At 46.8% G+C, this 26,789-nt stretch overlaps 1 protein-coding gene across 1 annotated transcript in view; it reads left to right on the forward strand.

The window, feature by feature from the left end:
* BFSP2 (beaded filament structural protein 2, phakinin) overlaps nt 1-26,789 on the forward strand; it is a 58,048-nt gene that overhangs the window by 18,249 nt on the left and 13,010 nt on the right. The window contains 4 exon segments of the mRNA XM_012724786.1: nt 13,613-13,693; nt 18,090-18,244; nt 19,527-19,697; nt 22,346-22,424. Of these exon segments, the coding sequence (XP_012580240.1) occupies nt 13,613-13,693; nt 18,090-18,244; nt 19,527-19,697; nt 22,346-22,424 (486 nt within the window).

Consider the following 26,789-nt stretch of genomic DNA (forward strand, 5'->3'; position numbering starts at 1 on the left):
AGCAGGAGAGACAGGAGAGGTCTGCCCGTCATGTGGTCAGCTCCCTGGCTGAGGACTGAACTCCTATGGCAGTGACTGCCATAGCTTCACGGTGCTGAGACTTAACCCCTTGCACTACCACGCAGGCCCATAAAACAAATTTCTTAATCTCTCTAAATTTTGATGTTATCTGTAAATTAAGGATAATATTTATTCCCTGGGAACTAAATCAAATTATTCACTTAGAGACTCAGCATAAGGGCTGGCCATGGTAAGCACTCCATAAACTGCTGTAGTAATTTGTGTCATTGTTTGTGGTAGTTAAAATGATAATGTCATCCAAGCATCTTGGATTCCATGGCCCTCCTGCCACCATCTGCCAGCCGACTCAGCAGAATCCAGGGAGAAACGATCAGTATTTGTACAGGGACTATCACGGATGGACCCTGGTGTCTCCAAAACATCCTATTTTGTGGCAGAAATCCCAGAGTCATCTCAGGCCAAATCAGAGTGCCAGGGGAATCCTCGGAAGACCGGGCAGCCCAGGCGGCGCTCTCTGACCTGGTTCCTTTGGCCAGTGGCGCCACCTCCTGTCTGTTTGGGGAACTGTCTCGTTACCTAGTCACCCAGCTGCAAAATGTTACTTGTGTCAAGTTCTGGAATCCTATAATCACCCGTTCACTCCCAAAGCCACCCTGAACCCAAGGCCAGCCATGCAGTTCATGTTGTCCTTCAGGCACCCCGTCTTTGTCCGAATTTCCACAACAGCTTCCAATTTCCTAAAGATTATAAGTCAACCATAAAATTTCACTTTGCTCTAAGACCTAGCGTGCATTAGCCTGCAAATCTGTCCTTATTCTCTTCTGCTTCTATTTATGATGGAAGAGCACCCTCCCCCACCCCACCCCCAGACTTCTCTTTTAGTTTAATTTTCTGGGACTTTGAGTTTTAGGTCGGACCTTGAGTTTGGAGTCAGGGGTCCAGCGTCTCCATTTCTGCTCACCAAACACTTCATCAGATGGTCCTTATCTCTCCCACCTTCAGCTTCCTTATCTGCAAAAGGAAGAAAATAATTAGCCTGCCATCGCAGCCCTGGCCCTTGTGAAATTTAAGGAGAATACCATGAATGGAAGAGGTTTTGTCAGTGTCGGAGAGGAGGCTGCAGCTCCCCAGTCTGCGGGTATAATTAGTGTCGCATGAGTCCAGAAGCTTAGTATTGTTGCCACGTCTTGCTCCTGCCGCCTCCTCAGCAGCCTCAACAGTGTGACATTTGTCATGGTGGCGGCTTTGGGCTGGCACAGAATTCGGTTTTATTATGTTCATTCATCAGGCATAGAATGTGGGTCTACCGTGCACCAGGCACTATGGGAATTCAAATATTAAATCGTCTAAATTCTTGGACTGTGAGACTGAAATGCCTGGGGGGCTGCTGTGTAGAGAAAGCCGTGCATTGTCACCTGGCTATTGTGTGCCCAGCGCAGTGTGGGGGCGCTGAAGGAGGTCGACTGTCTGTTGAGGGAGAGTTTCAAAACAAACCAAAATAGCTTTGGTTTGAAAGGAGCCTCTTCCGGGGCCCCTTTCAACCTGCCCTGTGGGAGGCAGGTAGTCTCCTACCCCTGAATGAAAACATGGACAGTCACAGGATTTTTCTGATCACTTGTAGGTGACAAAAATATATCATGTTCCCTTCGAGTCACAAAGCGTGTCTCAACTCACTAAGGCAACGGCCAGGCGATTCTAGGGTGACCTGCCTTTCCTCCCCACGCACGTGGAGAGGGTGTCAGCACCTGCTCTGTCTTGCTTCTCCCCACCCTGCTCCCTGCTGCAGTCAGCGGGAAGAAATGACAGGTAGGGGCCAGGAAAGTTCTTCTGTGAAAGTTATTGTTAAAAGCTGGCTTCGCTGTCTTGGTCTGGCTAGGTTTGTTTTTTTTTTTTTAAGATTTATTTATGCATACAGAATGGGGTACAGGACAGAGACGCAGGGGCGGTGAGAGGATCCACGTGAGACAGAGTGGGGAGTAGGACAGGTAGATTGACGAGGTACACTGCTGAGGGGAGCAGCGGGCGGGTCAGGAGAGGTCTGCGGTGCCATGAGGGTCACCTCCCTGGCCAGGGAATGGAACTTGTGCTGCAGTGACTGCTGAGAGCTTCATAGTGCTGTGCTTTAACCAGTTGCACCACCAGGGGGCGCCTCCAATAGGATATTTCTATAGAGAAAGAGATTTATGTTATGGAATTGGCTCACACAACAACGGAGATTAAAAATGCAAACTCAAAGGAACAGCAGACGGGACACCTACAGAAGAGCTAATGTTCTAGTTCAGGTCCAAAGGTCTCCTGCTGTCAGAATTCCTTCTTCCTTGGCAGACTTCAGTCTTTGTTCTGGTAAGCCTTTCAGCTGATTGAATGAAGCCCACCAAAATTATGCAAAGCAGTCCACTTTACTCAGTCTACCTGTTTAAATGTTTGTCTCATCCAAAGACATGCTCACAGAATATCCAGAATAATGTTCAATGAAATATCTGGGCACCATGGTCCAGCTGCTGACATATAAAATTAATTATATACGATTCCTTACAATTTGCTTTTTTCACTCATTTTATTTTTGAGATTTACCCATATTGATGTACAAATACAGATGTCAGTGTAAATATCCATAGCTTATGAGCTTTTCTTTTGATGGCTAGAGGTTGCTTCCAGTTTTCACTGTCACAAACAGAAGAAGCTATAACCCTTCTCATTTACCCATGGAATCCTTTCTCTAGGTCAGAGAAATTATAGCCAGGCTTCTGTTTTTGGAAATAAAGATTTATTGGAACACAGCCACGCCCATTCACATACCAATCACCTACAGCTGCTTTCGCCCACAAGGGCGTGGGTATGTCATTGCAACAAAGACTGGATGATCCCCAAAGCCTGAACTACTTACAACCTAGCCCTTGGTAGAAAAGGTTATGAGCCTCCCTTGAGGTCAGTACCAAGAAGTCAAATGTACTCGCCCATTGCCAGCTTTTAGCTGAGAGTGCTCAGGCACAGGCAGACCCACGCTCCGTTCAGGCAGACAGATAAAAGGTGTCCAGAGCCCTCTGTGGGTTTTTCAGGCTTTAATGATCTCTCAGGAAGCCTGGTACATATGCAGGGGGCTGGCATGTAAGGAGGCAGGCAGGAGCCAGGCAGGGGGTGTTTGGGGGCTGGCAGACAACAAGCCTCCCAGCCACCCCCACCCCAACCCCTGGCCCCCTGCAACACACGCACACACACACACATCTTTAGCTCGCTCTCTCTCTGGAGTTCTCTCCTGCATGTTTATCCTCTCCGGGTCTCGCCTCTGAAATCACCCCGCCCAACTCGCTGCCACGGCTTTCAGCCCAGCCTGCAGGCTGGCTCAGGTGTGCACACTTACACAGGTGTGCACAACCATGCCCTCAGGTGTCCACAGTCAGGCACGCATACCCCACGCCCATGCTCCCAAGCACCCTCTGCATCAACAAGATCAAGGCCGCAGAGGCTAGTGGTGCAAAAGGCCTGACTCATACTTTACAGGTGATATATTGCCTAGTTGCTCCCCAAAAGACTTCAATGCACACACCGCCCCAGAAACAATGTGGGAGGCCCCCACTGTCTTCTTAGTGTCACCTCTCAAAGGCTTTCACCAATCTGATGCATGGATAGCAATCTCCCATTGTTTCGCCCTTGGCTTTTTTTTTTTTTAAAGATTTATTTATTTATTCATAAAGAACTGGGGTACAGGCCAGAGATGCGGAGGGTGAGAGGATTCACCAGAGACAGAGCGGGGAGCAGAACAGGCAGATCTACGAAGTACACCGCTGAGGGGAGCAGCAGGCGGGTCAGGAGAGGTCTGCCGCGCCATGTGGATCTCCTCGGGGCAGGCGGGAATCGAACTCATGCGGAAGTGGCTTAAGCTTCTTAGTGTAGTGCTTTAACCTGCTAAGCCACCAGGAGGGCCTCACCGTTGGCTTTTAAATGTGTCTCACTGATTTGCTCATTTAGCAAACACATATTGAGGCATTACGGTATGCCTGGCACTATCACGATAAAGTTGTTCCACTTTACAAGAGAAGAAACAGCTACTTAAGGCTAGAATCACAATTCAGACACTGTGGGAAGGCAAGATGGTTGCACGTGGGCTTTGTGGGATGGACCAGCAAGGGTCCCCTGTAAAACATTATAGCTGACATTATCGTGCAGGGCTGAGGGTGCTCAGTTGGGAAATAACAATTTGGCAATCTGCCCCTAATTTCTGACAGTCGGGGCACTGCTACCATAATTCTTAGGAGAAAAGATCTCTCAGAGGCATCAGAGTTGTTTAGTAATTAAACTGGTTTCTGCCTTCCCTCTGACCTCTGATAATAAAACATCTGTGATTATAAGACAGTACAAGCAAGAAGCTGTCCATAATTGATACAGAAAAAAAAAATAGAGCTTTATTGTTTCAAGTTGTCAAGATAGCCAAAAAATAAAGAAAAGGGAGCTGGCGAGAGAGTGAGCTACGTCTTCACTTGCTGGCCAGAAAGTCAATACACAATACACAGTCAGTGACTGAAAACTCCATCAGGAAACTCGTAGAAATTGGGCAGGTTTTGGACAAAAGAATAACTGAGACCCTCCCTGGTGGCGCAATGGGTATGGACGCAGCACTGCAAGCTAGCGGCAGCCACTTCAGTGCCCCGGAGGTGACCCACATGGCGTGGCAGACCTGTCTCTCCTGTCTCTCCCGCTGCTCCCCTTAGCAGTGGACTTCCTCAGTCAGCCTGTTCTGCTCCCCACTCTGTCTCTGGTGAAGCCTGTCACCACCCCACACCTCTGGCTTGTACCCCAGTACTGTATACACAAATAAATCTTTAAAAAAAAAAAAACAACTGAAACTGTGGGAGAAGTGTCAGGAGTGGACGGTGGGGCAGGGACAAGCTTTCTGTACAAGCCTTTCTTCCTAGTACTGTTCAATTTTTTCAATCCAATGTATTCATTCTTTTGATAATTTTTTTAAGTCCAAATATAAGAGTACTGGAGACAGCAGGGACTGTTATATGATGAGATGCTTTGTACATGAGTCTCGGAGATGGTAGAGGTTGGTAGAAGTATAGAATTTTAGTCCAGAGACTTGAAAACATTGAAGTGGGGAAAGGGAGCTCATTATTCTAGTCTCTCTCTACCTCCACACAGAGTTTTCTATAGGTAAAGCTTCCCTTCACCAAAAGCCTTTGTTAAAAGAGCATGGCTGTCAAATCAAACAGATGTGATTTAATCCAGCTGGACCACTGGTGTCTGTGGGCAAGTGACTTGCACTGTGGAGGCCTCTCTAGGGCTTATCTGTTTAATGGAATCACCTAGGCGCATCCGCATTGTATGGCCATTCACGTCGGGAGGAGGGATAAGATGAGATTTTGCCTGTGAAAGGCCTATCATGAATAATAAATACATTAAAATGATTTTAATAATAATAAGTACATTAAAGTGTTGGGGCTTGGTTGGTTTGGTTGCTTCTATTTGGCTTTTATAAAGAAAGCTTGATGCTCAATTTTGAGTTCTGCTTCTGAGGCATCTTCTACACATCTAATTGTGTTCTGCCTTATAAATTTGTGTTCATTTGCTCTCCTCAGTGAGCCTGCTATGAGGACATCCACTGGTCCAAACAGTGCCCCCCTGGGACATTAAGATCTTGATGTGCCTGGTACTCACACTCACATTTTGCTAGGACCTCTTAGAAAATTGGGCCTTGAAGAGCTGATTCATGAAAAACAACCCCACCTGCCACATTATCAATTATAGACAGCTTCTTTCTTGTACTGTCTTATAATCACATGATTTTATTATCAGAGGTCAGAGGGAAGGCAGAAGCCAGTTTAATTACTAAACAACTCTGATGCCTCCGAGAGATCCTTTCTCCTAAGAATTATGGTAGCAGTGCCCCTGTTTAGGAACGAGGGTCTTCCTAATGCCCCTCCCCCAGTGGTAGTTAACCCCCCCCATCAACTCTAACCTATTATTACACCCTGCTAATCTGACTCCTTGACACAGAGATTTGTCTTCAGCCAGAACAGTTTGGTGATAAGGTCAAGGCCTAGTAGAAGTACAGACTCATTGTCAGGACAATGTAAGACACAAGCTCACCCCTCAAGTCACTGGTTCTTGAATTCATGGTGGCTGTGACCTTGCCAGGGATGGGCTCAGATAACTTGACTGCTCCGTGACTTGATGACATGTTCCCCAACTCCACCTGCAGACACAATCTTAACTCACTGATCTTGGGTTTCCTACATTCTATCCCCAGGTAAAACTATCAGGTTCAGTGAGAAAAGATATGATTAGGGCCCAAACCTACGCTGGATAATGAAGTGGAAATGGAGCGAGGCACATCGTGTGGGGGAACAGACAGGATTTTGACTTGGGAGGTGGGGAGAGGAAATTGCTGAAAGTAATCCCAGGTTGGAACCAGGTGCGATGCAGTCTTCCCTCATTTGGTTCTCTGAAGAGGCACCACTGCTGGCAATTCAACTGCCAGTGACCAGACAATGTGCCAGGGAAGGAACAACAAGCAGAACAGAATGGTGCTTATAGAATTATTAGAAGTAATAACTGATGAAGTAGTTAATAAAAGTTGACAATCATTACAAGTCTGGTGAGTGCTAGAGAGGTAGCAAGGCATTGGGGTGGGAGTGGGGTGACAGCCTAAAGAGTGTTCAACCCTGGTTGAGGAAGAGTTAAGGGAGAGGGAGCCACCCACACAAAACACAGGGGACTTCAGCACAGAAGTCAGATGCGAAGGCCTTGAGTCAGGAGAGAGACCCGCATGGTCCCAAAAGAGCCTGGAGAGCCCAGAGAAGCTGGCAAGTATGCAGAGCCCTGAGGGCCACAGTCAGAAGTCCTGGTTTTATTCTTAGTATAAGAAACATCTCTCGGAGTGTTGTTTTCAGTTCGTCACTGTGATGTGATCTAACTTTAGAAGTTAAAGGTGGCTCTGGAAGCAGATGTGGATGGATGAGGGAAGGGAAAAAGAGAGCAAAGATTAGGACATCCCAGTGGTACAGGAGAGCTGCTGGAGTCAGTGAATTAGGTGGGGGGAAGGGATGTCTGAACAAACTCTACAAAAGGGTTTTCTGGACCCCACGCCCACCCCAGATCAAAGAAATCCAAGACACCAAGGACTACAAATCCCATAATGTCATCACCACCGAAGGGAGGATTGCGGGGAACTGAGGGTGGAGATCAGCAGGCCGGTTTGGTGTATAACAAGTCTTGGGGATCCTTGGGATTTCACTGACATACAGTGTGCCATTGGGATTCCAGCTCAGCAGAACTGGTAGGACGCATTCACCAATTTATCTCTCGCTCTCTCTCCCTGAGTTATTCATTGTTACTCATTTCTTCATTTCCCCTTCTCGTATATAAGCCCTTTAGTACCCTGTGTGTGTGTGCCTGCAGTTCAGTCTCATTATAAGTGCGCAGGTGAGGCCCCACAGTCAGGCCAACCCATTTCACTTTGGGGTTTCCCTGTAATAAATCTGGTGGCAATAGAGAGAAGCAGCTGGATTTGAAATGCTTTGTGGGATAGAACTGACCAGACTTGCTGTTGGGTTAGATGAGAGAGAAGAAAGAGATTTCAAGACTCTGTGGTTCTCTGAGTAGATGTTGCTCTGAACAGACATGAAAAGGATTAAGGAAGGTAGGGAAAGGAGAGATTTGAGAGCAAAAATATCTGAAAATTCCATTTGGTACAAGTTAAGTTTGAGATGTCTGAGAATCAGGCAAGTATAGACGATATCCAGGAATGGGATGCAAGTCTGGAGTTGGGAGGAAATTTCTTATCTGGTACTATAACAGTCGAAGTCCTTAGCACATACACTTAGTGTTTGAATCCAGTTGAATAGATCATTTAGGATGAAAAGAACAAACCCCAAGACTCAATCCTGAGAAACTATCATTTACAAGTCAGGTAAGTTAGATGAGAGGAGATGTAATAAGGAGACTGAGAACTAGTGATTGAAGAAGTAGGAGGAAATACAGAGAGTGTGTCACGGAAGCCAAGAGAAAGGTCATCTTCCATGACCAATGCAGCTGGCAGTTCCATTGAGTGCAGGGAAACATGGGTTCGCCTTGGTAATGAGGTGGTCTCCGCCATCTTGACAGAGTAGTATCTGTGCAGTATGAAGAACAGATAATGACTTCTTGTTCATTTATTTGTTAAAAGCAAGTCATGCTGAGCATTCAACCTAAACTTTTAAGTATAATAAGTGTGAGGTTTCTGGGGACTCTGTGCTGAGCCTCTGCTCCAGCTGCGTCTAATTTCCCAGGAGCCCAGTCAAACCCACCTCCTCCCTACGCAGCTCTGGCTGCTGAGACGCCAATATCCTTAACTCCACATAAAGCATTAACTGTACCCTTGGGCCAGATGATAACTCTTTTAAAAATGCAACTTGTCCTTGTCCTTTGTAAACCCAGTGATAGTCAAATTCCACACTTAACCACCACCAGTTTCACATATTTTAATAGTTAGCTCCACAGTGAGGCAGGCAGTAGGAATCTCTCTCATCATAGTACGAGTGAGCGGGGCTTTTCAAATGACTAGGAACAGAAAAAAAAAAAACTGGAAGAAAAGCCTATCAAGTCAAGAAATGGACGTCTTCATTCCACTGCCTGTGCACTCAGGCTCAGTGGCAAACCTCACGCCCCTGGAAGATTCAGTCACTGGGCAACCTTTTGTGCCCTATGCAGCTGGCAGTTCAGTTGAGTGTGGAGAAGACAAATACAGTGACAACCACTACCACCTGCCTGCCTGCCCACAGCAGCAGCCCAGCACTGCGTTCATTTGATGATCACAACTACCTGATGAGGCAGAGAACTGTAGTCTCTTCATTGAAAGGATGAGGGAACCAAATCTCAGTTACTTAATAACTGGCCCACGCTGGTGAGTGGATGAGCTTGACTCAAGCATGAGGCAGCCCTGCCTCCCAAGTGTTTATGCTAATTGGTGAAAGAGACTGGCGTCCTGGGGGCTGGGTGTGACTGAGGAATGAACTCCAGGGAGGGAGAAGTCATCAAAGTCCCTCCATGCACCCAGTGGAAACTAAAATCCTAGCATTGGCCTTGATTGCTTTTCTTTCTCTTTCTTTCTTTCTTTCTTTTAAGATTTCTTTATGCATACAGAACCTGGGTACAGGTCAGTGGTGCAGGGATGGTGAGAGGATTCACCAGGGACAGATTGGGGAGCAGAACAGGCAGACTGACAAAGTACACTGCTGAGGGGAGCAGCGGGTAGAAAGGAGAGGTCTGCAGCACCATGTGGGTCACCTCCCTGGCCAGGGATCAAACTCATGCACTCTGAAGCAGCCACAGCTAGCTTAGTAGTGCAGCGCTTTAAGCCACTGAGCCACCAGGGAGGGCCCATTGGCCTTTATTTCTTCACCCATTCTCCCCATGACATTTTCACCACTACAATTTGTTTTGTCCCCCAAGCATGTTTTAACCTGTCTGCTTCTCCCCACTGCTCCCACAAGCCCTAGTCACAGCCACCATCTTCTACCCCAGCCACTGCAAGGGCCTCCTGGCTGGGCTGGGCTGACCTCCTGCATCCCACAAGCTTCCCTTCCAGAAGTCAGGAGCTTCTTCCCACACAGCTGACACCTGTGCCTCACTCAAAGCCTCCCCAGCACTCTCCACCTCCTTCCCACGGTCCCAAGGCCTTCCCGCAAGTATACACCTTTGATGTGGTCTTGACCTCCCCTTTCTGATTACCCTCCAGTCAGCACAGAAGCTGGCACAGAGGAAATAACCCTGAAAGAATAAAGGCAAAGATGTGAGTGAACAAAAAGCATCCTAGAGGAAGCCAAGTTTGAGATGAGCATTAGAGGGCTTTGATGTAACCTACCGGTTACTATGACTAGCAGTATAAGGTGGTAAAACAGTTGCCCCAGATAGCAGCAATGTCGATGGCAAGGACACTGTGGCATTCCAGAAGCAGCCAGGGAAGCAGCCTTTGGGGGCTGAGGCAGGTCTGTGTAAAGCAGTTTCTCACACTCGAGTATGCCCATAGAAAACTTGCTCAAGCACAGGTAGTTGGGTGTCAGCTCCAGAGATTCTGCCTGCGCTCTGAGGCAGATGAGCATCTGCTTGCTCACCAGCTTCAGGCAGTACTGATGCTGCCAGTCCAGGGACCACCCTTTGAGAAGCACTCATGTGGAGTATGCTGAGAAGCCTCCACGAGCGGCCCAGGAGAAGATGGCTGCAAGAAAGTAAACTGAGGCAAGCTGGCACCATTTGAGCTGACACTAGCTAGTGTCGGCCGGCCCTTCCCCTCCCACCCCATCCTTCTCAAAACACATCCAGGTGTGACAGCCCATCCTCCCCAAGCTGGTCATTGACCACCCCCTGCTCTTCTCCACCACTGCATTTAATGTTTTGAAGGTGACTCCTGTTCCTCTCTCCCCCAGCATTTACCAGGCTTGAGTCCTATGCCCTCAAGATTGCCTCATCTCATACAGCAATTAATCCTAATGCTGCCATGACAGTGTCTCCTCTTAACTGGAGACCGGGCGTTCAGTCCTGTAACCTTAATGTCAGAGTTCTTGCCCTGTTGGAATGGAAGGAGTGCAGAGTCAAGCCCCTGCCCATTTTCCCAGCATCCTCTGTACAAACTTCCAGCTAGCCCAACTTAAAGTTTACCCTTAGGACAAGTGTCTGATTAGTTTATTCTTTGTTCCTACTAGAAGATGGCTGGAGAGCTCCCACGATAGGGAGCAAATTCACTTGTATTCACAGCGCCAGCCCCATGCCTGCTTGAATCTGCATTTGGGAGATTTTTGGGTTTTGTTTTCTTCACAAAAGCAAAAGAAAAGTTTAATCTAGAGACTGGTGAAAAGGGCACTTAGAGAGAGGTCCCAGAGGGACAGAGTCCTTTGGAAAAGCAACTACTATATTTGGTATGTTTATTGCCTTCTCCTCTGGAAAGACAATCTGACCATGCCATCCACTTCAGCCATAAATCCAAGAGGACCAGGAGCTAATATACGTGTGTCACCATTTAAAATCCTACAAATGGGGCCCTCCCTGGTGGCGCAGCAGATTAAAACACAGCACTGAGAAGCTTAAGCCACTTCTGCATGAGTTCGATTCCCGCCTGCCCCGGAGGTGACGACATGGCGTGGCAGACCTCTCCTGACCCGCCCGCTGCTCCCCTCAGCAGTGTACTTCGTAGATCTGCCTGTTCTGCTCCCCACTCTGTCTCTGGTGAAGCCTCTCACCCTCTGCATCTCTGGCCTGTACCCCAGTTCTGTATGAATAAAAATAAATCTTTAAAAAAAAAATAAATAAAATCCTACAAATGAACTTCTAGAGTCTGACAGCTAAGTGCTGGGCTGCACCGGTCTTCCAGACTTCAGCCGGGACCCTCAGATCTGCTGCAGCTTCAGCGTGCGGAGCTGAGTCCAAAACTCTGGGTCCACAGTGGGAGAAGGACTGGTTAGGTTTGCTTCGGTGAGCACCCCCACACACAGCAGGGAATATCGCCTCATCTCCATGATGCAGCCCGAAGAGGAGACAGGGATCCTATCTGTTCGGTGTTATGGGGAAAAAGAGAAAAAAATCCAAGCGTATCTCCTTATTCTTTTCCAAAGCTGATGGCAAAAACATGCATGCTTTTGAGTCATATTTGATCCGGCTTATCATTCTGACTCTGCCACTTTTCCAACTGTGATGTTGGGTAATTCAGCTCTCTGAGCCTCATCTGTAACAATGAGTGTTTTGATACCAGTGCTCAATATCAAAGCACATAGCAGAAGACACGAGTGAGTCTTTAGTGCAGTCAGCGGGCTGGTCTCTGTTTGGCTCTCCGTAGATAAAGGCTCTGGGTTGGCATGTTTGCCAACAGCCCTGGTGTAATACTCTCACCGCGGCCAACATCAGGCCACCAATGTGCTGTTACTGGAGACAGAGGTGGGAGATGGACGTGGCCCGTGCCATGGGGTTCCCACCCCAAGAAACACATGACGCAGTGCAGAGATGACTGTCACAATAGCAAAGCAATTAGGAAATAGTGAGTCTTTATGACCTTCATTTTTTTAAAAGATTTATGATACAGAACTGGGGTACAGAACAGAGGGGCAGGGGCAATGAGAGTCTTCACCAGAGACAGAGTGGGGAGCAGAACAGGCAGATCAATGAAGTACACAGCTGAGGGGAGCAGCGGGCGGGCCAGGAGAGGTCTGCCGCGCCATGTGGTCACCTCAGGGGCAGGCGGGGATCGAACTCATGCAGAAGCGGCTTTAGCTTCTTAGTGCTGTGCTTTAACCCGCTCGCTGCACCATCAGGGAGGGCCGCCCTTCATTTTTAATGAGACTTAAATATAATTTCACATAATTAAAATTTTCATGTTGACTGTATTTAACCAATTCCCCAAACTGAAATATTTAAGTCTGGTGTCACAAGCTGGTCCCAGCCAGCTCCACACCTCAGCAGGGCATCTACCTAGGGGCCAGTAATAGCATCTCCCCTGTCTGCTTCCTTTCCTTGATCTGGGGGGTATTTTGCAAAGTTTTCCCAGGTAGAGACAAAAATGTTTCCTGTTCCTCTGTGGGCTGCAAGTTTTCCTTTAGGCCTTGGCCACCATCCCAGTCCTCAGCCTGTGCTAAACATCAGGCAAGGTCCCTACCCTCATCAGTTCAGCTGACTGGCCCTTCAGCCTGAGGTAGCATCAGCAGCGGAGAGAACATTACCTCTGCCAAGGGAAGGTGCTTTCAGAACAATGACGGGCTTGCTAAGGCTGATGGAGGAAGCTGAGGGTTATTTAGGATCCCAGTTGTGAGGGAAATGGAGAAGCAGGCCCAGCTCTGCACTTTGGCAAGTCTGAGGCTATAATTAGCCTCGCTTGAGGCTCAAATAAACCCCTAGTTGTTACTAAACAACAGCTAACACCGAAAGAGCTCCAGCTTCCTGAACCTAGTACCAGACAGCCTTCTAGGACAGACATTTGGACAACACTAGCCTATCTGCTGGGCGGTATCCAGGTTATCCCCCAAAATACTTCTGTCAAGCTGTAGCAAGACCAAAAGAGAAAGACCCTGAGCAGCCAGCCCCTCACCTCCAAGCAGTCTGCAATGTCTACCAGACTTCTTCACCGATGGCTCCAAGGGCCCTTGTTTATAAGGAGTTATAAGGGGAAACATTACAAATCCACACACTCAGCAAAGCCCAGCAAATGCTGAAAGCAAGTAGATTGAAATGTGAGCAGTGTTTAAAGGCAGGACCCGGGTGACTGCCCTTTCAACCACCTTTCTGCTCTCCAGAACTGTACAATCAGCACCTTTCTGCCCAGCACCACGAGATCTGCCTTCATCTTTTACTCTTTCTGTCTACCTCCTGGTGCTAAGTTTATAATGCAGAAACAAACGTAAAACTCAGCTCCAGAAACCCAGTTCTGCAAGCTCTTATAAGGCACCCTATTTTGTGTTTTATTGTTTCTCTCTTCCATACACACACTTTTTAGAGACGTCACTTGACATCTAAGAATATTTGCTACAAGAAAGGAGCTCAGTGTTCCCCAAAGGCTTTCTAGCCATGTGAGCATTGGAGGGAGACATGTAGTAACCCTTACTTTTTGGTGTGGGATCCTTCTATGGAGGTGAAGACATTTTGGAAAACGCTCAGCTGGCGCTGCAGACAGAGAATATTCAGGCTGCAGCAGACAACTTTAAAGAGAGATAACAGCCTACAGCAGAGGGGAAGACCCTCTAATGCCACTCTTGGGCAACACAGTGAAAGCTGTGGTCTCTGCAAATTCACTTTAACCTCTGCAAGATGCCAGAGATGCCTGGGGCACCCAGAACTAAGTACATCAGGCTCAAAGCCTCCTTGTGGATAAAAACTAGACCACAGGAATAACAGGTGTCATCAAGTGGCACTTGGTTTAGAGCAGGGCCTCAAAATCTAGTGCAGCTCAGACTCACCTGTGGACTTGTAGAAAACAGAGGTCGCCAGCTGAGCAACCTCAGTTTCTGGTTCATTGGGTGGGTCTTGGGTGGGACCCCAAATGTACATTCCCACAAGCTCCCACTGCTGCTGCTGCTGCCCTCAGGCCACCCTTTGAGGATGATGCAGAGCAAGGATGCTCGATCCAGCTGCAGATTCGAATGAACCTGGGCCCTTAAAATTACCATGAAGGTGAATGAGGTTTGGGGAAAAGGGCTCGTGGAGGTACAAAGTGAAGATAGGACTTTTTGATGAATGAACCCAGTATGTTGAGGCTATTTAAGGAAGAGATCCTGGAAGTTGGGCAAACTGGCAGTTGATGAGATTGTTGTTCCCTCGATTGGTGAAAACAAAGGAGAAAGATAGATGGGGCTGCAAACCTCTGGGCAAATCTGCACCCCAGGGCCTTTCTTATCTTGGGATGAGAAGGCTTTTGTGATGAAAGGAGAATTCCTATCATCACTCAGGCCCTACACCATTTCCATTTTCTGAGAACAAGCTTTTCCACCTGCTGAAAGGATCTCCACTGGTGAGCACTCTGGAGTCCTGGAGATTCAACCAGTCAGGGCTGCTGCCTTGCCCAACACTGTGCTAGCCTGCATCACAGGAGCACAAAGAAATGAAGCCATTGTCTAGCCAGACACTTTCCTGAACAACGAAAGACAGATTCCAGAAGACATGAAACCATTTGCTCTGAATATAAGGTGGAATTTAACTAACCGTGAAATTAGGTAGGACCAGACTGAAACATTCATTCGTTTGTTCCATAACACATTCCTCAATCACTCATTCATATGTGCCTTTGACCAGCCACTCAACAGAGTAGAATGTTAGCTCACTGAAAACAGGGCTCGGGCTATTGTCACTCTCCCCTCTATCACCAGCATCTATAACAGTGCCAAGAAGATGCTCAATAAATATTTGTTGCATGAATGCATAAATGAATGAATGCAACAAACGTTAAAGTGCCTGCCAGACTTTTGGCAGGCGTGGGGAGCGAAATGGACTGGCTATGGTTCCTGGCCTCTACAAGCTCGCAGGTTAATGTCAAGGGCAGAGAAGTGGGCAGACAAGGCATCCCGGACCACGTGCGCCATCGCTGAGGTGAGCGTAGAGCCTCAGCCTAGCCAGGGCGGGTTGACGAAAGAGGTGATGCCTGCTGTCAGTCCCAAACTCATATCAGAGAAATTGATCAGGCAGATAAATTAATAAGGGACATGAACTCCTGGGGGACAGTATGCACAAAGGCGGCAGGACGAGAGAAAGCGTGGTGTGCTAGTGGAATGACAAGCAGTTCTTTATAATAGGGGCATCTGGAAGGAATGAAGGAGAAACAAGCCCAGCTTGAAAACCAGGGAGAGAAACCAGATCCTGGGGGATTACGTCGGTCACAACAACAAGCCTGGAAGTTATCTGAACCGAGAAGACTGTGGAAGGGACTTCAGCAGTGGCTCATTGTGACCTGAGTTTAGCTTTAAACAAAGCTTTGTGTTCGTGGGAAAGAGAGAGAGAGAGAGAGGCAGGACCGTGGGCCAAGAAACAATGGCAATGAAGTGACAGACCAAGGAGGGGCAGGGTCTGTGTCGGGAGCAGATGAGATGCAGGTCTTGAGGACCAAGCTGAAAGCTTCTGAGCTCAAAGACAGTGACTCTGGAGCCAAGATGGTAGGTCTGAGAAGACAATGGGAGGCTCAGGGCCAGGCTAGGATGAGAGCCATGGGGAGATGGGGGAGGGGGAGGGGAAGGAAGTCAAAGATCAGGGTCCAGGCTTTGAACTTGGGCGACTTAGAAGATTTACAGTTCTATCAACTGAAATAGAAACCTGGTGGGGGGCCGAGAAGGGGAGGGGGAGAGTTGGTGTAAAATACAGGGGTAAATAATGGGTTTGGTTTTGAACTGATGGTAGAGCAACCAAGAGGGAATTGTGGGGTGCCATTGATAATGTTGGGGAAACTCTGGGTGTTATGAGCACAGAGGTGCTCACTGAAGACTTGAGAATGTAGGGGAAAGGGAAAGATTATAACAAGAGTGGTAAAAAGCTTAACAGCAGCCTTGGAGATTATCACAAAAACATCTCAAGTCTTTAATGAACTTAAAAAAAAAGTCTACCGGGGAACCTAAGACCGCTCTCATTCTGTGTGGAGCATGTCCCAAAGGGACCAGGCTTCAGGAGAGGGGAGCTTAACAGGACTCCAGAGGCATGTGACCCCTGCTGCAGGGTGGGGCAGCACTCCCATCCCAGGATGGAGGTGGGTTTCCACTTCAACTGGAAGACTAGGACTTGCTACAATCAACATAAAGATTATACCTAGGTAGAAAATGTATTCCTACATATAGTGTGTGGGAAAATGCTCAGGTACCAAGTCCCAAGTGCTAACTCAAAGGCGCAGGTCAACTCTTAGGAAGGCTCTGGAAACCTGCCACAGCACTCTGCCTCTGCCCCTTCACTCACTGTCTTTAAGCACAAGGTGTGCGGAAGCAGTTGTGTCAAAAGGGCAGGAGGGGGCCCTCCCTGGTGGCGCAACGGGTTAAAGCGCAGCACTGAGAATCTAAAGCTGCTTCCGCATGAGTTCGATTCCCACCTGCCCTGGAGGTGACCACATGGTGTGGCAGACCTTTCCTGACCCGCCCGCTGCTCCCCTCAGCAGTGTACTTTGTAGATCTGCCTGTTCTGCACCACTGTCTCTGGTGAAGCCTCTCGCCGCCCCTGAGCCTCTGGCCTGTACCCCAGTTCTGTATGCACAAATAAATCTTTAAAAAAAAAAAAAAAGGGCAGGAGATGCAAAGCCAGGTGGTTGCTGATGAGTAGAATATTACAATCAGGATTCAAAAAGGTCCCAGTGGAACAATGGGTTAATGAAATTGAAAGGAGATAAGTGTGAGCTCTGACTTTAGGGTTCAAGAAACAGGTACCCCCAGAAAGGACAAAGAAACAGGGCGGCAAGCCACTCTTGTGAAAATGCTCAGGAGTTCTAGCTAATGAGAATATTAGTCAGCAGCAAATACAGCTGGTGAAAATCAAATGATCAAACATACAATCAAGCAAAAAACAACAAAGTGAATCTTAGGGGCTATGATAAATACAGTGAGACTCTAAACTGATCAGGCAACATCTGGAGTGTTTCCTTCTGTTCTCTGTGCCACATTTGAAAGAACTGGAGCATTTCTACTCATTCCACAAATATATCTTCAGCCAGGAGCTAGATGCTAAAAATACAAAGCTAGAAAGGTCACAGTCCCTGCCCTCATTCATGGAGGATATGGAGACTCATTTACATGAAGAAAGGAGGAGCAAACGGGGGTGTTTGACCTAAGGAAGAAAAGACTTCAAGGAGGGTTGGTGGGGAGGACAACGTGGGAAGAATGGAAAGCAACATAGAGAGCCATCTCTAAATATTTGCAGGGCTGTAGTAGGAGCGAGTAGACTGAATCTGGGTGCAACTCTGATACTTACAGACAGCAACGGGGACCTGTTTCAGAAAGAAATTTGCATTCGCTAAAGCTAACTGGAAGTGGAATGTGGCCTTGAGAAGAGATGAGATCCTCATCGCTGGAAGTGTTTAATCAGAAGCTACACACCAGGAATTCTAGCAAGGAATTGTAACCAAGTAGGAGTTAGAATAGTTGAATGTTAACGTCCCTTGAAATCCTACGGCCTTAAAGCTGCCCTGTGGAAAGAATGATGTAAGATTTCTCACCTTCTAGGGAGGTGTGCAGACCCAGTCCTGAAATTTCACAAGGGCTCTTTGGGACCAGAACCTTATCTTTCACCAGTACCCAATCTGATACTGTGCAGGGTCTCAATTTCATTAAAGCACCCTCAGGTTAATGGGATGACAAATCAGAATGAGGATGATCAGACCCCCTACCTAGACCTGAACTCCGGGAGCTGTCCCTAGAGAACTGTGCTCCCCACGTCCCATAAGAGGGCCGCCACGAAGCTGCCATCTCTTTCATCTTCATAAATCAATGTGTCACTATTGCACTCCCAAGGCCCTTCATGTTGTTGAAACAGTGACTTTTAACATTCATTGTTTATCACATAATTGGTCTTTTGGTAACATTTATCATCTGACTTCTTTCTCTTTGGGGTTACCCAGCTGTGCTGATTAAGTTCCTTCATCTGCAGACATGAAAATGAGCGGCCACTTCGAGCATCAGCAGAAGAGGAAATTAACTCCCCGTACAAAGTCGTTGATGAAGATAACTTGACAAAAATGGATCTGGAGAGTCAAATAGAAAGACTGAAAGAAGAACTTGGCTTTCTGTCTAGAAGCTATGAAGAGGTAGGTGGGGTGTGCTGTGGACTGGGTTAGCTCGCAGATCAGTGACGGCCATTTGTCTGACTGAGCGTCACTGCATGGGTGAGCTCATCTTGGTGTCTGCACTTGGCTCGCCCGGGGCTGCAAGAAGAATGCAGGGAAATACTGCCATCCCTTGTGGTCTACCAGATTACCCTGGGAGTCCCAAATGCAATTGACTTCAGGTCCCAGCTGCTACATAAATGGGGGAGGCAGCCGGTCCAAACAATGGTGAATGACATAGCCCCAGTGGTATTGGAGGGAGCTTTCACTGCCTCAATGCCTTGTAGTTCAGGTCTTGTTATAGTTGCTTCGACACTGTACAGCACAAAGAAATAACTCTGAGGTTAAACAAGGCTATGGTTTTCATATGCACTTGTCAGTGAAATTAGTCAGATCACCCAGTGACAGAACTGAAGGGCTGGCTAACTGTGACGTGATCCCATTCCTGCAGAACCATGCTCATTCTAAACTGCCTCACACTCGTCAGCCTCTGAGATGAGATCTAAAGTGCTTTCAGGACCACCCTGGTGGCTCAAGGGGTTAAATTTCAGCACTATGAAGCTATCTGTAGCCACTGCAGCACGAGTTCGATCCCCAGACAGGGAGGTGACCCACATGGTATGGCAGACCTCTCCTGTCTCACCTGCTGCTCCCTTCAGCGTTCTATTTCAGTACATCTGCCTATTCTGCTCCCCACTCTGTCTGGTGAGTCCTCTTACCCTCACACCTCTGGCTTACATCCTAGTTCTTGAATGCATAAATAAATAAATCTTATTTTTAAATAAAAGTAAAGTGCATTCCGTTAAAAAAGTCAAAACCTACTTGGCGATGCTCATGTTGGGAAGTCCCTTCTTTTGTCCAAACTTATGCTAACCAGGAATCAGTAAGCCCACTTTTTCCTGTTCTTAGCTCAGCGACCAGTTTCCAAAGACAAACTTTTACAGACTCCAAAGTTACCTTTAAATCTCTTTCAGTGTGCTCTAACTTTATGGAATTCATAAATTTCATCTTGCTGTTGTTGCTTGCTCCATTATTGTCGTGATTTCATTCTTTATTTATTTAGATTTGTGCTTTGGGAGGGCCAAGGCTGGTGAAAACTGACCTAAGAATGGATCCTTGGGAAAAGAAAATATGGCCTCTCTGCTGAGAAGAGGCTTCAGGACTTTCCTCTGAAGCCCCATGTCTGGCAGAGTAGAATGAGAGGTGGGGTAGCCCCACAGAACAGGGCTTAGAATCTACCTTTTCTTTCTCCCTTGGGACTCAGTTGAGGTGTATATTATCATTTCCAAGAGAGAAAGTGCTATGTAAACAGCTGGTAGAATCTGAGCTAGAACACATGGATGTGCCCAATGGCACTGGGCTGGATGACATCCTTGGGAGCATCAGAATTCCCTGGGAGAGAGATGTAGAGGCAGGAAGCTTCCTCCAAACCAAGGTGAGAGGCAGGCCCTGCGCCCACCACTCTGTCCTGTGCAGAAGCAGGCCAAGCAAAGATGAGGACTCAGTCTGCAAAGGAAGGCGTGCAATCACTTCAATCTCACAGCACACAAAAGAAATCCAAATTAAAATAAGGACTTTCATTTACCTATCTGGACACAGAAAATGTTTCAAATGGCAAAAACCTCCACTGGCATGTATTTGGCAAAGTAGATTCTCTATTCTTGGGGAGCACAAACTAATATGCTATCCTGATTCAGGAGTTGGGGGCCAAGTATTGAGAGTCTTAACTTGCCCCAGTTTTCCAGTTGAATAATCTGGACCCTATCCCCCAAGAAATAACTGAAAACACAGATAAATTTTATAATCAAATATGCTCATTGAGAATTTGTTATAAGTGAAAAATGGGGAGGGGAGCAGAGATGCTTAATAATAGGGGGAAGGCTAAACTACAATAACCATGCAATGAGCTCTCAGGCAGTTATTAGAACTGACAAGTATGAAGCATTTGTAACAAGGGAAAATGCTCACTTACTAAGGTAACATGAGGGTGAAGAGAGTACAGACAATAAAGACCAGGAGCTAACAAACTTTTTCTGTAAAGGACCAGGTAGTAAATTTTCAGGCTCCCAGATGGCCTCTGTGGTAGCTGCTCAGCTCTGTCGCTCTAGCGCAAAAACAGCCACAAAGGAGGAAGCATAAAGAAGGTAGGTAAGGAACACTAAGTGTTCACAGTGTTGTGCAGTCATGGCTGTCAGTGACAGGCATACTTGCCACATGGAGATATTTTTTTCTTATTTCCCAAGTTTTCCTTAGGTAGTATGAATTATAGTCATGGAGGAAAATCTTTTATTAAAGCTCCTAAACAGTAAGGGAATTAACCAGAAAATAGGATGCATAGAACTGGTTCTTCCCTGCTTTATTTCCCATTCATGACTTTGAAATTTTTGAGGCAGAGGGAGAAGGAAAGTATGAAGTAAATGGGGGGATAGCTCTAAAAGAAGGCCAGAAACCTGTTCCTTAGCCACTATTGAGTAGCTGCACAGCAGAATAATTTCAGTGCATTTTCAAAAATGCCCAGATACAGACTCACACCCAAGACCAGTGAAATCAAGAGGAGGAAAGGGACTTCACGTTTCTTTAAGTTCTGTGGGTGGTTCCAATTCACAGCTAGGGTTAAGATCCACGTGAGTTTATAAAATCTACCAGAAGAAAACCAGAAAGGACTTTTCTGTTCTTTCTTCTACAAGGCCACCACCTTCTGTCCCCCAAGTATCAATAGGCACCTTTCCAACAGGGCCTTCATCAATTCTGGGTTTCCCAATGTTCACCAGCCCAGGAAGCATCTTTCAAGCCCCCATTTCTCTACCCTGCACCCTTCAACAGCCTCTAACCTTCAATTCCTTGGAGCATGTCATTCACACACTTTTTTTATGCGCAAATCATTCATAGTAACTTCACAAAATGCAGATAACCCCCAACCCCAACCTGCTGAGAAGTGAAATAACGCAAAAGGAGGCATAATCAAAGATCTGATTTTTGGTTCATTGCCTCTTTTTATAGGACTCATGAATATTTCCAAGAAACATGTCCAGAGATCACCGAACCCGGTTCCCTCATCTCAGGGGTGAAGACAATGACCAGAGAGGACAGCTGACTTCCTGGGGTCACATGCAGGTGTGCTATTGCTCAGCTCCTGGCTTAGTCCAGGGACCTTTTTTCCACTCTGAGCTTTGTTCCCAAAGCTCAATCTCAGTAGCCCAGAAGTCTACAACTTTGCTTCTGTTCCAACACTCTTGAGGTGCTTGAGGTATACACTACATTATAGAGATTATTTAAAAAAAAAAAAAAAGATTTATTTACTTTGCATACAGAACTGGGGTACAAGCCGGAGGTGTGGGCGTGACAGGATCTACCAGAGACAGAGTGGGGAGCAGAACAGGCAAATGGACTGAAATACACTGCTGAGGGGAGCAGCGGGGGACAGGAGAGGTCTGCCCGCCATGTGGTCAGCTCCCTGACCAGAGATCACTTGTGCTATAGTGGCTGCTTAGCTTTATTGTGTTGAGCTTAAACCTGTTGCGCTACCAGGGAAGCCCTAGAGTGATTATTTCTATAGGAAAGGACCGGGCCATTATAATTAACAGAAATAAATCCCACATAGTATGAAAAAGAAAAAAAATCTAGTCATTATGATTCACCCCTCCCCTCATGAGAATCATCGTCAGTTCAACTGTATTTCTGTAATTCTGAACAGATTCATTAGTGTTTGTTTTTTTAATAGAGTAATCTGAACGCTTCATCTCAGAGAAAACAGACAGCACTTGTTTTAGTTTGGCTGGTGTTTCTTGGGCCTCATGCAGAGAGGTGGAACTCAGAAAATATTTGCAGAGTGAGTGAATTCCTCTGATCATCAGAAGGAATCAAAGCTGACAGCCAGAAGTCCCCCAATAAATAGTTTTGTCAGTTGCAGTGGTGCCCTAGGGGGGCTGACATTTACCCACCCCAATATCTGAGCATCTCCTGTCTGCATCTCTCAGCAGCAAGAGCACACAATGCAGAGAGAATACAAACAGGCCTTTAATTACCTTTCCGGCCAGGGAGGCTGGAAATTAACTGACATGATTCATTTATGTCTTTGTTTAGGTTTCCCCAGAAACAGATCCTGATACAAATATTGTGGTAGAGGTGGTTGGCTTAGATTTGGGGGAGGAAAAACAAAATAGTAGCAAGTGGAGAAGCAGAGAGGAACCAAGAGAGGACGCGATATCGCGATATCCATCCAGCTACCCCTAGCGCAGGGCGCACCCACAGGGGCTGCACAGTGATACGGAGCACAAGACCCGGGAAGGGGCAGGAAGCCAGGGCAGTGCCGCCATCTCCCACTAGTCCTCTGCCATCTGCTAGCGGAGCGGCTTTCAAAGACTTCAGAGAAAGCTTTCAGGCAAAAAGGTGCAGAATCTTGCCTGGGGAGGAAAACTGGGGAGAAATCATGTGTTGTGGTCTAAGGGACAAAGGTGGAAACCACCGCGCTTGCGCTTCCCTGCCAATCTTACTTGTTCATCATTAAAAGCTTACAAAGAGGCTCTGGATGGATGCAGTAACCACATTCTTTCCCCTGTGGAGAACGTGTGGTCTAGTTTTTGGAGCTTCTCCAAGTGCATGATTCAGTGATGGGTGATCAGGTTGGGTCCAGAGAATTTCGCAGGGTCTAAAATCTTGGCCCACCTTTTTCTATTTGTTGGGGTTACCCAACTCAGGTATGTAGAGATGTTTCAGGAACCTCAGACAGTATGCTAAGACATACGCCTGACCTGGCTAGCCACAGAACATAGTCCCCAAACACAATCAATAGGCCTTTGAAAAAGCCACCTGGTAGCACAAAATGTTAAGTCATGGCACCAGTTCAATGCCAGACCAGGGAGGTGATCCACACGGCACAGCAGACCTCTCCTGCCTCACCCGCTGCCCCCCTCAGCAGTGTATTTCTGTAGCTCTGCCTATTCTGCTCCTCACTCTGTCTCTGGTGAACCCTCTCACATCTGCCCCCCCAGCTCTAGCCTGCACCCCAGCTCTTGCATGCATAAATAACCCAGCTCTTATATGCATAAATAAATATAGCTTCAAAAAAAAAAAGCCACCTGGGGGTATGCTGTGGGCTGCTGTCATGGACCTGTTCCCTGGAGTCATAGGCAGAGACATGTCCATTCTGCCAAGTGACAAACAGAAAAGAGAGTCCTGAGGGCAGATGTGCTCCATTCTGACCTTGGCTGGAACAAGATCTCTCAGTGCCCTTCTTGCCTAAAACTTTTGGGGCATGTTTAGATCTTTAAACATCAGTCACTGTTTAAAGATCTAAAAATTCAAAAGTAAAATTGATAACCTGCTGAGAGCTTTTATGCTACCAGAACTTTGACATCATTTCTGCTCCTTCAGTTCTCATCCCAGTCTCAAAATGGAACTAGTGTTAGACCCATTTTACGGATGTGTTTACTGTTGCCGGGGAGGAGAGACAGGTGTTGAGATTTCTACCTTCTCTGCATCTAAGCTCTTCCCCTAAGTTTTGCTTTCGTAAAGCAACCATTTCAAATATCAATCTTTTGTCAACCAACAGGAAGGAACATGATGTTCCCGGGAGCCAAAAAGACACTTTCAAGAATATTTTGTAGTTATTGAATTTCAAGCTGGTGACAATCCGTTCTGGTAAATAGAAGCATGAGTTCCTGACCTCTTCCAGGAAACACACTTCCTGCAGGCTAAGGGCTTCCAGAGTTTTTGAAGGAAGCTACTTGGGTCTCAAAGGTTGATCTTTCCCACTTCCGTTTGTCCATTGAGGGGACTGGACCCTCCTAGGTAACAAGGAATATTCGTTTTCTGCTGCTTTGTAACCAGTTATTGCAATTACTACTTGCAATTCTTAGTACACCGATTCCCTCAGTTTCCAGTCAGTATTTACTTCAGTTTCCAGTCTGTATCCCTGGAGCTGTTTCCATTGGCCCCCCTGTGGGTCTCAGAGGCTGTAGAGGACCAGCGGGGCTGCATTCTTCCCATCTTCAGCTATATTCAGGTTGGGTTCACAGAGGCAGGACCAGGCCCTCAGCTACCAGCCCCTCTCCTCCCCACAGTTCTCACAGCAGGACTGTCTGCATTCCCAAGACAAGGGAAGACCTCTTTTTATCTTTTTAAATTATTGATTTTTTTTTAAAGATTTATTTCTTATGCATACAGAACTGAGGTACAGGTCGGAGGTGCAGGGGGTGAGAGAATTCACCAGAGACAGAGTGGGGAGCAGAGCAGGTAGATTGATAAAGTATACTGCTGAGGGGAGCAGCAGGCGGTCAAGAGAGGTCTGCCGCCCCATGTAGGTCAGCTCCCTGGCCAGTGGTTTTGGCCTCTTGTGCTACAGTGGTTTTGGAGAGCTTCATAATGTGGTGCGTTAACCCATTGCACCACCAGGGAGAGCCCTAAATTATTGATTTTATTGACGTGATGTTGACTTACATACTTAGGTTTTAAGAGTACGGGGGCTCTCTCTACCCCTTCAACTATATATATCTTGTAGGTGTTTAAGATGCTTTCAAAGTTCTGACCTGATTGAGTCAAGCCCACCCAGTCTATGCTCCCTTTCTGTCAACTCAACATTAGCTGATTTGGGGCTGATTTGGCATCTTAATTACATTGGCAAAAATCTACCTACTCTATACATCATGCAACCCAATCACAGCATAACTCCTGGGACAAGAGGTCATGGGATTCCTCTTGGATTCCCACACTGGGATTCCTCTTGGATGCCCAGTATTGAAGCTGAGAGCTACCTGCATAGTCTCCTCTGCCAAATAGACAGAGGCTTCAGCCCACCTGCCCAGAGAGAGGCCCAGATCTCTCCTTTTGTCTCCTTGTCTTTCTCAGCCTGGGAGCGGAGAGGCTTGGCTCCCTCCCCTAACCTGGCCCACAGTCTGCTCCCAGCCAGGCAAGCTATTTTGCCTGCTATGTATGTTCCCTCCCACAAGGCCTCCTGACCCTTGTTCCCAGCTGTCTGTTGCTTGTTCACTGCAGTGGATAAGTAAAATAACCAAAGGCTATTTGATCACCAGCACAAGGTGGGGGTGGGGTGGCCTGGGGTGGTGAGATGAGGTTGTGACAGGATTCATCTCACACAGATGAGAGACAACTCAGTCACTTTTTAATAGTCCCTAGAGGTCAGCAACTACATAACAAATAGATTGCTGCATGCCCCCTGCTGACAGCAGGCCTGCTCTTGTTGTGGGTCAGCATTTGTGGTGAGGAAGTTTATCTGAGTGTAACCATCTTGATTACTAAGCAAACGATGGTGGAGGCTTAAGAATGAAGACAGGTGAACAGATGGAGATGAATTGTGAGGTTTCCATTTATTGATAGTCTCAGAGCTGAAAGAAACATTAGAGATTGTCTAGAGCAGTGTCCACTAATGGAAGTTTCTGTAGTGATGGAAGTGTTCTAATCTGTGCAGCAATCCAACATGGCTGTTACTGACCACATGTGGTTACTGAGCGCTTGAAATGTGACAGAGAACTAAACAAGTGGATTTATCATTTTATTTTATTTTTTAAATTTTTTGAAAAATCATTACATGTAGCGAGTGGCTACCATCTTGGACAGCATAGGTCAAGATGGGGCTGTGAAGAGACTTGGATAGCATGGTGCCATTTTTGCAAAAAATAATTAGTCCTCCATTCTGTGGGGGTGGAGTGGGGAATGGGACCAAAAACGGGGGGGGGGGGAGGGAAACGCACGGGACTATGGTGGTGGCACAGGGGTGATTTGGTGATGGGAAACCCGTGGGGATTACAATTGAGATGAAAAAAAAAATGTGCTAAATGATGTAAAAAATAAACTTAAAAAAAAAATAAAATAATTAGTCCTGCAAGGATAAATAGATTATACAGTCTGCTGTGCTACACTAAAAAGAGTCAAATTTTTCTAGGTGATATGAAACTGGATTAAAATGGACTGATTCTAGCCTGCAAGAGGCCCTAAAGCCCTTTTGCCTTCATAGCCAATGGGAAAATTCATTTTCAGAAGATAGAACTCGGAGAGCATCAATAATCTAGGGGTTCCCCTGTGTTGAGCATTGGTTATAGTCTCTGGTGGGCTCTAAAGGGGGGGGGTCACCTAATATTTCTGTACCTCATTGGATGTCACAGAGCCAGCTTTGTCAAAGGGACACCTCTTTTGTACTTTTATCCAAGCAGAAGGAGTTGTAGATGATGCCTTCACCTGGTTCAAAATGCAAACTGTACAAAACGATACACTATGGGAGAAATGTCACCCAGCCCATGCCAGCCACCCTTCCTTTTCTATGGGGTTAATCTGGGTGACTGCAGCCTCCCCCCTCAGACCTTCTCTCCAGGGATCATTACTCCATCTATCCAGCACAAAGCAGGCCCAGCACAGGACCCTGTCGACATGAAATCCATCGCTTCGGTAAATGCCCAGCCCTGGCCACCTGAGTCTGTCGATCTCAAAGCTATCTTAGATCAGTTTTAATAATAGGTCTTTCCTGTAGAAAATAAAAGCACTCTCTCTACTTCCAAAATAAGAGATTTTCCAG

The sequence above is a fragment of the Condylura cristata genome, unplaced genomic scaffold (assembly GCF_000260355.1).
Source record: "Condylura cristata isolate star-nosed mole 26May11 unplaced genomic scaffold, ConCri1.0 scaffold00014, whole genome shotgun sequence".
In the NCBI taxonomy this organism is placed as follows: Eukaryota; Metazoa; Chordata; class Mammalia; order Eulipotyphla; family Talpidae; genus Condylura; species Condylura cristata.